Raw genomic sequence first — 11767 nt, forward strand, 5'->3', positions numbered from 1 at the left:
AGGAAGAAGAACAAGAACAAGAACAAGAAAAAGAACATGAACAAGAAGAACAAGAACAAAAACGAACAAGAAGAAGGAGAAGAAGAAGAAGAAGAAGAAGAAGAAGAAGAAGAAGAAGAAGAAGAAGAAGGAGAAGAAGAAGAAGAAGAAGAAGAAGACGAAGAAGAAGACTTGCCAGCAGTTCTCATTGGTACAAGTGTCAGGCCGTTTCATGATCAGTCACATATAAGTTGCTAATCTTTGTGTACATGTAATTTATTTCGGCTCACCACAAAACTAAACAAGTCACGCGTTGGGAGACTTCCAGCACCGAGCCACAGTTTCGAAAGTCATCTTGTTGTGGCCGTTGTAGAGAGGATGATGTATAACAGGAGATGTGACGTCAGGTCCACAGATGGTGCTGAATAAGATGACACTGATCTTGATGCTCGAATGATTAATCTTTTGTTTTTTATGTGTGTTCAGATTATGTGCCAGAACGCAGCACTGAGTAGACCAAGCAAGTTGTCCTAAAATGTCTGATCACGAAAAATTAATAGCCATAGAATCATCGTAACTGAGTGTCATGCGTGGTCTTCTTTATCACAGGAAATGAAATCTCCAAAACAACGTATATATATCTTTAAGTCACTCCCTGAAGGCAGTCGCCACCTAGAGCCACAACGATGGGGATGCTGCGAGCCGTGCTGCTGACGGGGTCTGTGCTGGTGCTGCAGGTGCTTCTGACCGTTCCGCATCAGGCCGAGGCCGCTTTGAGTGCGCAAATCGTCAATGATCCAGGTAAGAGTTTATTGTTGCAGTAACAGGCAAAGCTCCTGTTCAGTAGCTTACAGTGATCATGTTCTTCACCCTCCAACTGTTTCATTAAATTTAATAATAGCAGGAACAATACCTACTCGAAGTTCTGACGCAAGAGAAAGAAAACTTTGGTGTGTACTTTTGACAACAGAGGTTGAAACCTTTTCTTGTCCTTCCAGACCACCCCAACACGTGCCTTATAAGGGAATCTGGCATACGCGTGAAAGAAGGGCACACTTGGCAGACGCCGTACTGCCAGAGGGCAGAATGCACAAAGTATTCAAGTGAAGTCATGGCCATTCGTTACGTGACGTGAGTACACCGCACTTTCCCTAAATCAGTTTCCTCGAGGTTGGGCGTTCTGTATCGTCTCCGCCAGTTCTTTTCCCCCTCCCAAATGTTGTCCATATGCAGGGGCCTTGTATACAGGGGCCTTGTATACAACTCATCTGTAGGGGGGGCTCCACACATACAGCCAAATTAGACAGAGTGGAGTCAAAGGCTCTTCGTCTCATCAACTCCTCTCTCTTACTAGCAGTTTCCTACCTCTTAAATTACGCCACAATGTTGCTTCTCTTTTTGTCTTCATTGCAAGAGTTAAACAGCATCACTATTTTATCCCTTCCGCTGGTAAACTATGGAACACCTTCCTTCGTCTGTATTTCCTCCTGCCTATGACTTGAACTCTTCCAAGAGGAAAGAATCAAGACGCCTCTCCACGGGAAATTGACTTCCCTTTTGGCCTCTCGTTCTATTTTCTTTTGTAGGAGGAGCGTCTAGCGGGTTTTCTGTTGTTGTTGTTGTTGTTGTTAATTGTCCTTGAGCTGCCGCCCTTGCTGTAAAAACAAATATTCAGCAGTCATATTTTAAAGTCATATTTTAAAGTCTTTCTCCAAATGATGATTTCCTCATTATGCAACATTATATCACAGGATATGAATTAATACCTGAAGTATCATTTATATATATATATATATATATATATATATATATATATATATATATATATATATATATATATATATATATATATATATATATATATATATATATATATATATATATATATTGATTCTTATTTAGGGTCCCTTTTTCAATGTTAATTCCTACGGCATTTTCCTCGTTTCATGTATCAAGGCATATTATGTTTTCACAAAAGTCTGTCCTCGGCAGGTGCGCTTCCATCGGTGTCCCTCCAGGCTGCAGACTGATCAAAGACATGGCACAGCCGTACCCGAGGTGCTGCGGGAAGGTGGTCTGCGGCGCCCGCAGTGGATCCCGCCGCCCCTAACCTGCTCACCGTACACCATCGTGCCTGACCTGACCTGAACCAACTCTGACCTGACCTTCTGGCTGACCGAATTTTTGTCATTATCTGTTGTCAAAGATGCCTAATTGTTTGGAATCAGCATCTCTTTCAATGCAGACGCTTTCAAATCATGACACAGCAGTACCACTACAGGTGTTTCAATGACCCTAAAGGTTTGCGGAACTCAGCGAGGTGTTACAGTGCTCGCCACAGCCACGGGAAGGCGAGGACCGTGGCGGTGACGTAATCTAAGAGCCGCTCAAACTTCCTCTTCTTTTTTTCTCCTTTCGCCATTTTTTTTCCTTTTCTTCGTCTCATTTTTCTTCTTCTTCTTCTTCTTTTTCTTCTTCCTCTAATTTTCTTCCTTTTACCTGTTATGGTTTTAATTGATGTTCATGTTCTTGTTCTTGCTCTTGTTCTTCACTCCAGCCTGCAATATATTATTCTGCCATTCGTGGGTTGATATTCCATTAGACATTTTCTCCGACGTGAAGGTGGCGGTGATGGTGTGAAGCTTGCCGAGCACCACCGACACTGTTCTCTGGCCGCAGACTGGGTCATCATCGGCATCATCATCATCATCATCAACGTTATCATCATTTTCAGAGACAACCCTTTGAGGAGGTCGACTGGGCAAGGTGCCACATGTCCCCAAGGCCGGAGTTGGCGCTCACGTACTATGCAGGTTGTTGGCCTCGATTTAGTCTCACGGATTTGACACAAGTCTTTCCCGCGATTCCTGTAACCACATGAGTCATTTCCCTTCATGATCAGTCAAATAAACGCTTCTAATCTTTCTGTAGATGTAATTTATCTTGGCTCGCCAGTCACGCGTTGTTTGTCAGCGCTGCGCCTCTGTTTCCGAGGTCATCGTGCTGCCACCTTTGTAGAGAGGGTGAAGTACTACAATTTTATAGTGTCATCACGTCCACAGTTGGTTTCGAATTTAGTGAAACGATGTTTCAATGATTAAATTTTATTTTGAATGAGTGTTAAATACGTGCTAGTACGCTGCACTGAGTAAAGCAAGCAAGTTGTCCTAAAACGACTGATCACGAAAAAATGACAGCCAGAGAAGCCTCGTAATTGAATGTCTTCCGCAGTCCTCCTTATCACCGGAAATGAAATATATATATATATATATATATATATATATATATATATATATATATATATATATATATATATATATATATATATATATATATATATATATATATATATATATATATATATATATATATATATATATATATATATATATATATATATATATATATATATATATATATATATATATATATATATATATATATATATATATATATATATATATATATATATATATATATATATATATATATATATGTGTATATATATATATATATATATATATATATATATATATATATATATATATATATATATATATATATATTACTTTTTATGGCTCTTTTTTCTGAAATTGTCAATTCCTGACGAATCTTCTGTGATTCAGGTATCAGGACAAATTGTTTTCATAACGCCTGCCCTTGACAGGTGCGGTGTCATCGCGCCGCCGCCTGGTTGCAGCGTCCTCCAGGACATGTCGCAGCCGTACCCGCAGTGCTGCGAGAAGGTGGTCTGCAACTAGCGGTGGCCGCCCCCGATAGAGCCCGCTGCCTGTGATGCTCTTACCGAACACCATCGTGCCTGACCTGACCTGACCCAACTCAGACCTGACCTTCTACCTGACCGAATTTTTGTCTTTTTTTGTTGCTAAAGATGATTAATCGTTGTAAATAGCATGTCTTTTTTTTAATACCAGACGCTTTCAAACCATAAAACAACAATACCACTACAGGTATTTTAATGACCCTAAAGGTTTGCGGAATCCAGCGAGGTGTTACGGTGCTCGCCACAGCCACGGGAAGGTAAGAAACGTGGTGGTGACGTTAGCTAAGAGCGATCCACCGCCGTCACGCCACGACCTTCACTTCACCTTGACGTGAGGGAGGACAGCACCTGGCAAGGGCTACCGGAAGTCGTCGCTGGACAAACACATCACATTTACATGACATCATACTCTCATCATCCCGATGCTGCACCTGACACCTGATGCTTATCTCCACGAGTTTCCTGTTTACTGTCTGGACTCGTAAGACACTCCTCCGTGCTTCACCCACTAAGTGTTGTCGCATATATATCTGTTATCATGGAAGTTAACCCGTCTGCTGCGATTGGCACGGATTTGGTTTTCACTGGTATCCTGGTAACATATACTTCCAGGTCTTTCTCTGCCTGTGTGGTGGATAGTGGAGTGTTTCCCATGTGGTATTGCCTGGTAACATACACCTCCAGGTCTTTCTCTGTTTCTGTGGTGGATAGTGTAGTGTTTACCAGGTGGTATTGCCTGGTAACATATACTCCCAGGTCTTTCTCTGCCTCTGTGGTGGATAGTAGAGTGTTTCCCATGTGGTATTGCCTGGTAACATACACTCCCAGGTCTTTCTCTGCCTCTGTGGTGGATAGTGGACTGTTTCCCATGTGGTATTGGTATGCTGGATATCCCCTCCCAATGTGCATGACTTTACGTTTTTCTTCATTGAATTGTAGCAGCCACTTTTTGTTCCATTCCTGTAGCTTGGTGATGTCTTCTTGTAGGAAATCCGCACTCAAGGGGTTAAGAGACCAAAGGGACGCCCACGCAAGTTATGACTGGGGTTAGTCGATCGATCCTTCCGGGAGGGATTTAAGATTGATAGGCCGACTGGACCTTGTTCAAGTGAGTGAGTGATTGAGGTTAGGCGCCGCAAAAGCCAGGGTCGAGCTTGTTCAAGGGGACCGTCAGAAGTATGGGCGGCGAGTGAGTGAAGTGACGAGCCCCCGGAAGTATGCTCCCAGTTAGTAGTTAGAAATTATGAGCCAGAGCGAGGCGGTTCGAATCCCATTGGCGCCGCGTGACGTCAGGAATGGCATCCGGTCTTAAGGTCGTATTTTAAAACATTTCGTCGCCCAAGTTCACATATTTGACATGGCTTTCGTAGGAGCTGTAGGCCTTTCCAGGGGTAGTTTTATGACCCTGGTGGTAGTTTGACACTTCTTATGTGCCATGAGCCTTAAAAAAACACTCATGAAAAACAGATTGATCCCCTCTTTGACCTTTAGAAATAGTTGATGTGAGAAGCGATGGTGTCTTAAATTACGGCCCTTAATTAACCCCCGAGCCACTACCCCTAAGGCATCGACCCTGCGTCAAGGTAAAGGCAAAGTTGGGAGTATATGCTATAACTGCGCGTGGCGGCGGTGCTCATCTCCGTTCCGTTGTCCTGTGGTGAGGGAGAGCCAATTAACCCGATACATGCCCTGAGTAACATCCGGGTGATTTGAAATAAGCATCCTAGTTACCACAATCTATCTTCCACAGGTTTCCCCAGGCACCCATTTATCATTTATCGACCATCCTGAGAGGACAGATAAATAACTGGATGGGCTGCACACCGACTCGTAGTTAGGGACGTTAACCACTATACCGCGGAGGCGAATGAACATTTGTATATAAACATGGGTAAGACCTGTCGACAAAAATCATCATCACTATCACCATCACCATTATCATCATCTGTTAAAAAGTCCGATTCTCGTATAATCTCCTAAGAGGGTGGACGGTCGATGATATGTTTCCAACTACTTCTGCCCCTTGCCCCAGCCTCTCCAATGCCCAATTCTGCCAATTTCTCTTCAACACACTGCCTCCACTCATTGCCCCTTGCCTCAGCCTCTCCAATGCCCAATGCTGCCAATTTCTCTTCAGCACACTGCCTCCACTCAATGCCCCTTGCCTCAGCCTCTCCAATGCCCAATTCTGCCAATTTCTCTTCAACACACTGCCTCCACTCAATGCCCCTTGCCTCAGCCTCTCCAATGCCTAATGCTGCCAATTTCTCTTCAGCACACTGCCTCCACTCAATGCCCCTTGCCTCAGCCTCTCCAATGCCCAATGCTGCCAATTTCTCTTCAGCACACTGCCTCCACTCAATGCCCCTTGCCTCAGCCTCTCCAATGCCCAATGCTGCCAATTTATCTTCAGCACACTGCCTCCATGTCTCCCTTGGTCTGCCTGGTGGGTGGCGACAGGATGAAGATAGATACCTTTGAGTGCCAGAGTTCCAGAGTAGCTCAAAACACGGGAGGAATCAAAGAAGTGCCGAGGGTGAAGAAAAGCCACCACCCACCACATTTCCGAAACCGCAACGAACGATAGATACCTTCGAGTGCCAGAGTTCCAGAGTAGCTCAAAACACGAGAGGAATCAAAGTGGCGAGAGTGAAGAAAATCCGAAACCGCAACGAACTTAAGGGAAAGCGTTGACGTGTAAGACCAACAATACAGAGGCAAGAAGAGGTCCGGCCAATCACGAGGCACCAAGAGACGAAAAAAAAAGTCGTATCACTGTGGAGGGTTTAGACAAATGAAGAAAAAAAGTTACCTGAGAGAAACTAGTATGTCTAGAGGAATACATATTTTTTCAGCGGTTTAGAAGGGGGTAGGAAAGGAAGCAACAACGACGTCAGGCTAGCCATAACCCAGAATAGATTAACCAACACGAACCAGAACATCAGAGTGCAAGACCTTTAGGGGAGAAACAGGGAAAGGAGGGGGAAGGTAAGGGTGGGTGGGGGGGATGGAGGGAAGGAGGAAGAGGGAAAGGAGGGAAAAGGAAAAGGAGGAAGGGAGCCGAGCCAGCTGACCCCCAACTTCAAGAGGGGAGCGAACATCAAGACACCTCACCTACCTAAGTTAACCCTCTCTTCTGGCCACTCATTCCGTTTTCTTTTACGAGGGAGGACTTAGCAGACTTTTATTGTTTTTTTATACCTTTTGTTCTTATCCTTGAGCTACGTGCCTTTGCTGCGATAAAGTAAACTAAGCCAGAATATTAATGAACAGTGGCTTAGGAGGAGGTAGTGTATATGGTTTACCTAAAGGAATATATATTTTTTCAGCGATTTAGAAGGGGGCAGGACAGGAACCAACAACGACATCAGGCTAGCCATAACCCAGAATAGATCAACCTACAAGAACCAGAACGTGACCTTAAGGGGAGAAACAGGGAAAGGAGTGGGAAGGTAGGGGTGGGAGGGAGGGAGGGAGGAGGAAGAGGGAAAGGAGAGAAACGGAAAAGGAGGGAGCCGAGCCAGCTGACCCCCAACTTCAAGAGGGAAGCGAACATCAAGACACCTCACCTACCTAAGTTAACCCTCTCTTCTGGCCACTCATTCCGTTTTCTTATACGAGGGAGAACTTAACTGGCTTTTTTTGTTATTTACCTTTTGTTCTTGCCCTTGAGCTGCTTGCCTTTGCTGTGATAAAGTAAACTAAGCCAGAATATTAATGAACGGTGGCTTAAGAGGAGGTAGTTCTTCTTCTTCTTCGGTGATTTACCCCCTAAAAAGGGGGAACGGGCCTTTGTCTAGCGACGGCCCGTCGCAGGGGGGAGCCCGCCGCTGGCGTGCGGCGGGTGGGGAAGCTCCGCCGCCGCCACAGCCACGAGTAAGAGCCGGCGAGCAGCGACGGAGGCACGGGCTCTCTGGGCAGGCGCCCAGCAGTCACACGTAGCTGACACGTGCGAGCAGCCGACTGGTCGACTTGACCACGGAGGATGACCCCACGGGTCCACCTCGCCTCCGTAGAAGGGCCACCCGGCTGCTCGCCCGAGGAGTGCTGGCGTTCCACTGGGAGGAGGTAGTGTGAATATGATTTATTTGGGTTTGAGAATATTAGGCAAAAAGGAGTTATAAAATGCGTTACGAGGTGTTTCATTACCAGATCTGAGTGGTATTAAAACTTTGAGGTTTGACGAAATTGGATAAAAAAAGGGAAGAAAAGGATGATCGGTGGGGGAGGAAAGAAACGATGATGACACCCCTCTCTCTCCCTCCAATCCCATCCCCTACCCTTCCCTCCCCTCTCCCTTGCCTCTCCCCCCCTTTCCCCCTACTCTCTCAGCCCCCCCCCCCCCTTCCACTACCCTCTCCGCCCCAACCCCCTACTCTGTTACGCCCCCTCCCCCTCCCCACTCACCCCCTCCCCTCCCCTCCCCCCTTACATTCGAACCCACCCTTACACCATCCCATCCCTCCACCCCCTCCCACTCTCCCCGCGACTGGACACTCTCCCCCCCCGCAGCAGAGCAGAGGTGAAACCCAATTTATACTTATATCTTATTCGTTCTTAATCCCGATAAGAAAGATGAAACGCGGGAAGTTTTGCCGAAGCCCCCGACATAAATCTGCTGAACTTTTGATAGTCCGTCAGAGTAAGCGCCGTGACCTTTTGGAGGAGGAACAGGGAAGGGAGGGAGGAGGAAGAAGGGAATGGAGGGAAAAGGAAAGAGAAGGAAGAAAGGAAGAAGGAAGAAGAAGAGGAGAGAAGGAGTCAAAAAAGGAAGAAAGGAAGAATCAGAAAGAGAAGAATGGAGAGGAAGCAGAGACAGAATGACAAAAAAGGAACAGGCAAAAAGAGAATCCAGGAAAGCCACGAATCGATCAATAACACAAATGAAGGAAGGTATAAAAAAAATACCCGTGACAAATGAAGATGTGGGTCGCCCTTTGCTAATCCTAATACTGCCACCAATACCTTTATCTGTCACCTCACTGCTTGCCTTGTGTGACGAAAATGAGGTGAGGGAAAGAGAGAAAGAGAGAGAGAAAGGAAGAAAGAAAGACCGGGTGAGTGTGAAAGAGGAAATAAAAGATACAAGCAGACAGAGAGGAACAAAAAAGAGGAGGGACAAAGAACGTTAAGAAACAGAAGGAAGGAGGAGGAAAATGTCAAAAAGAAGAAGAATACGGAAGAAGGGAGACGGAAACGCGGATATGAAGAAGCAGGATAAAGATGAGAAGGGAAGAAGGGGAGGGAAGGAGAAGGGTGGAAGAAGGGAAGGGTAGGAGAAAGAAGGAAGAAGGAAGGTAAAAGTGGAGGAGAAGAGCAATGAAGAAGGGAAGGCAGAAGGAAAGAAGGAGGAAGGAAGGAAGGAAGGAAGGGAAAGGTATTAAAGGGAAGGGAAAGTAAGAGGAGGAAAGGGAAGGAAAGGAAGAGAAGGGAAGGGAAGGGAAGGGAAGGGAAGGGAAGGGAAGGGAATGGAAGGGAAGGGACGGGAAGGGTAGGGTATTGAAGGGAATGGAAGGGAAGGGAAAGGTAAAGGCAAACAAGTGAAAGAAGTTAAAAGTAGGAAGCGAAAGTAAGAGATTACACACACACACACACACACACACACACACACACACACACACATATGCATTCATTATCTTTCATCCTCATTCACACACTCCTCCAAAACTTCAGGACACAAACGAACCTCTTCTCGTTCCTCCTCCTCCTCCTCCTTAAACTTCCTCTTTCCTCTTCTCTCGAATTCGTTGTCGCAAAATTATTCGCCAACTTAAAATTTAAATTGAAACCATTAATAACGTGAACACTACAGAGAGAGAGAGAGAGAGAGAGAGAGAGAGAGAGAGAGAGAGAGAGAGAGAGAGAGAGAGAGAGAGAGAGAGAGAGAGAGAGAGAGAGAGAGAGAGAGAGAGAGAGAGAGAGAGAGAGAGAGAGAGAGAGAGAGAGAGAGAGAGAGGGAGGGATAGCGTTACAGTAGTCTGAAATTGGTGAACTGAGAGAAAGACACGAGAGCAAAATTAAATATGTATGAGAACTGCGAGTGTGTGTGTGTGTGTGTGTGTGTGTGTGTGTGTGTGTGTGTGTGTGTGTGTGTGTGTGTGTGTGTTTAGGTGTGTGACAAACAGAAAGACAAAGACAAAAATTATAAATGGTGGCAGAGGTGGGATCATATAATTCACACATCCCTAGATACATGATACCTACATACCAGTGCCTTACAAGAGTAGGCGTGTGCGTGTGCGCGCGTGTGTGTGTGTGTGTGTGTGTGTGTGTGTGTTTTGCAGATAAAGATGCAGCTCACGGGCAAAACTATAAACGAACAACAAAAATGCCGACTAAGCGCTGCTCCTATAAAGAAAACGGAACGAAAGGCCAGGAGAGAGGGGCACTTCATGCTCCCCTATCGAAAACAGGTCAAGTCGTAGGCAAGAGGAAATCCAGACAAAGGAAGGGCTGCTTCAGAGTTCCAGAGATAAATTAATTAGGAAGAAGTTAAAGAAAGAGATATAATACTGAAGGAAGACGGTAAGGAGATCTTGGCTTGTAAGAACAAAGAAGGGGATATAAGACTACAAGGTTAAGAGAACTGAATTACGACGAAAAGAAGTTAAAGAAAAATAAGTATTAGTAAAAGAAGACATTTAGATGATAATACAGAAAGAGAAACTGGAAAATGATGATGAGACGAATTAGAAAGACGAAGAAGGGAAGGCGATAGAAATGAGGTGAATAGGAAATGAGGGAAGGCGAGGGTCGAGGGATGTGGACCAAGAGTTAAAAAAAGAGAATGAAAGTGAATTGCATAGTGAAAGTTTGATGGAAATGAGGGACCTTGATGTGTGTGTGTGTGTGTGTGTGTGTGTGTGTGTGTGTGTGTGTGTGTGTGTGTGTGTGTGTGTGTGTGTGTGTGTGTGTGTGTGTGTGTTTAAGTGTGTGACAGACAGATAGACAAAAATCATAAATGGTGGCAGCGGTGGGATCATATATTTCACACATTCCTAGATACATGACACCTACATACCAGTGCCTTACAAGAGTGTGCGTGTGCGTGTTTTTCTTTTTTTTTACAACAAAGGAGGCAGCTCAAGGGCACACAAAAAAAGAAAACAATAACAAAAAAAAGCCCGCCACTCGCTGCTCCTAAAAAAGAAACAAAAGAGGTGGCCGAAAACAAGATCATATACGGGAGGAGAAGTGTCCTGATACCCTCCTCTTGAAAGAGTTCAAGTCGTAGGCAGGAGGAAATACAGATGAAGGAAGATTGTTCCAGAGTTTACCAGCGTGAGGGATGAAAGAGTGAAGATGCTGGTTAACTCTTGCATAAGGGGTTTGGACAGAATAGGGATGAGCATGAGTAGAAAGTCGAGTGCAGCGAGGCCGCGGGAGGGGGGGAGGCATGCAGTTAGCAAGTTCAGAAGAGCAGTCAGCGTGGAAATATCGATAGAAGATAGAAAGAGAGGCAGCATCGCGGCGGAATTTAAGAGGTAGAAGACTATCAGTATGAGGAGGAGAGCTGATGAGACGAAGAGCCTTAGCCTCCACTCTGTCCAGAAGAGCTGTGAGTGGAGCCCCCCCACACATGAGATGCATACTCCATACGAGGGCGGACAAGGCCCCTGTATATGGACAGCAACTGTGCAGGGGAGAAGAACTGGCGGAGACGGTACAGGAATTTGTGGTCCCCGAGGCTTGGTGTAGGTGCGCCATTTTGAAATTTTAATTTTGGGAAAAGGTGTATATGTTGTGTGAATGTAGTGTGGTGTGGATAAAGAGAGGATCTGTCTTTAGAGAGCATGCTGAACTACTCTCCGGTGTTGGTGAGACAATAGGGAAACGGTTAGTGAGGACATGGGAAGGGTCTTTGGAGGGCTTCAGCTCCCTTCTCACCTCCCATATATACCTCACCGGGAGTGGCTTGCGCACGTTCGGTAGGTGTGTGTGTGTGTGTGTGTGTGTGTGTGTGTGTGCAAGAAACAGATAACAGCCGCGTCAAGGTTCACGGCT

The 11767-nt window shown here is 45.4% G+C and overlaps 1 protein-coding gene across 1 annotated transcript; it reads left to right on the forward strand.

The window, feature by feature from the left end:
- The first annotated feature begins 626 nt into the window (after nt 1–626).
- On the forward strand, nt 627–2254 carry LOC126993550 (venom toxin OcyC11-like). Its single transcript, XM_050852687.1, has 3 exons — nt 627–780; nt 978–1110; nt 1972–2254. The coding sequence occupies exons 1-3, from the start codon at nt 666–668 to the stop codon at nt 2087–2089; spliced, it is 366 nt and encodes a 121-aa protein (XP_050708644.1). The 5' UTR covers nt 627–665; the 3' UTR covers nt 2090–2254.
- The last annotated feature ends 9513 nt before the right edge of the window (nt 2255–11767 follow it).

Source organism: Eriocheir sinensis, unplaced genomic scaffold (assembly GCF_024679095.1).
Source record: "Eriocheir sinensis breed Jianghai 21 unplaced genomic scaffold, ASM2467909v1 Scaffold630, whole genome shotgun sequence".
Classification (NCBI taxonomy): Eukaryota; Metazoa; Arthropoda; class Malacostraca; order Decapoda; family Varunidae; genus Eriocheir; species Eriocheir sinensis.

Excerpts from the sequence above, each read along its gene's own strand:
- LOC126993550 (XM_050852687.1), top strand. The coding sequence starts at position 666 with ATGGGGATGCTGCGAGCCGTGCTGCTGACGGGGTCTGTGCTGGTGCTG. Across the intron at positions 781-977 it reads GCAAATCGTCAATGATCCAG|ACCACCCCAACACGTGCCTT; the intron begins GTAAGAGTTTAT and ends TTGTCCTTCCAG. Across the intron at positions 1,111-1,971 it reads ATGGCCATTCGTTACGTGAC|GTGCGCTTCCATCGGTGTCC; the intron begins GTGAGTACACCG and ends TGTCCTCGGCAG.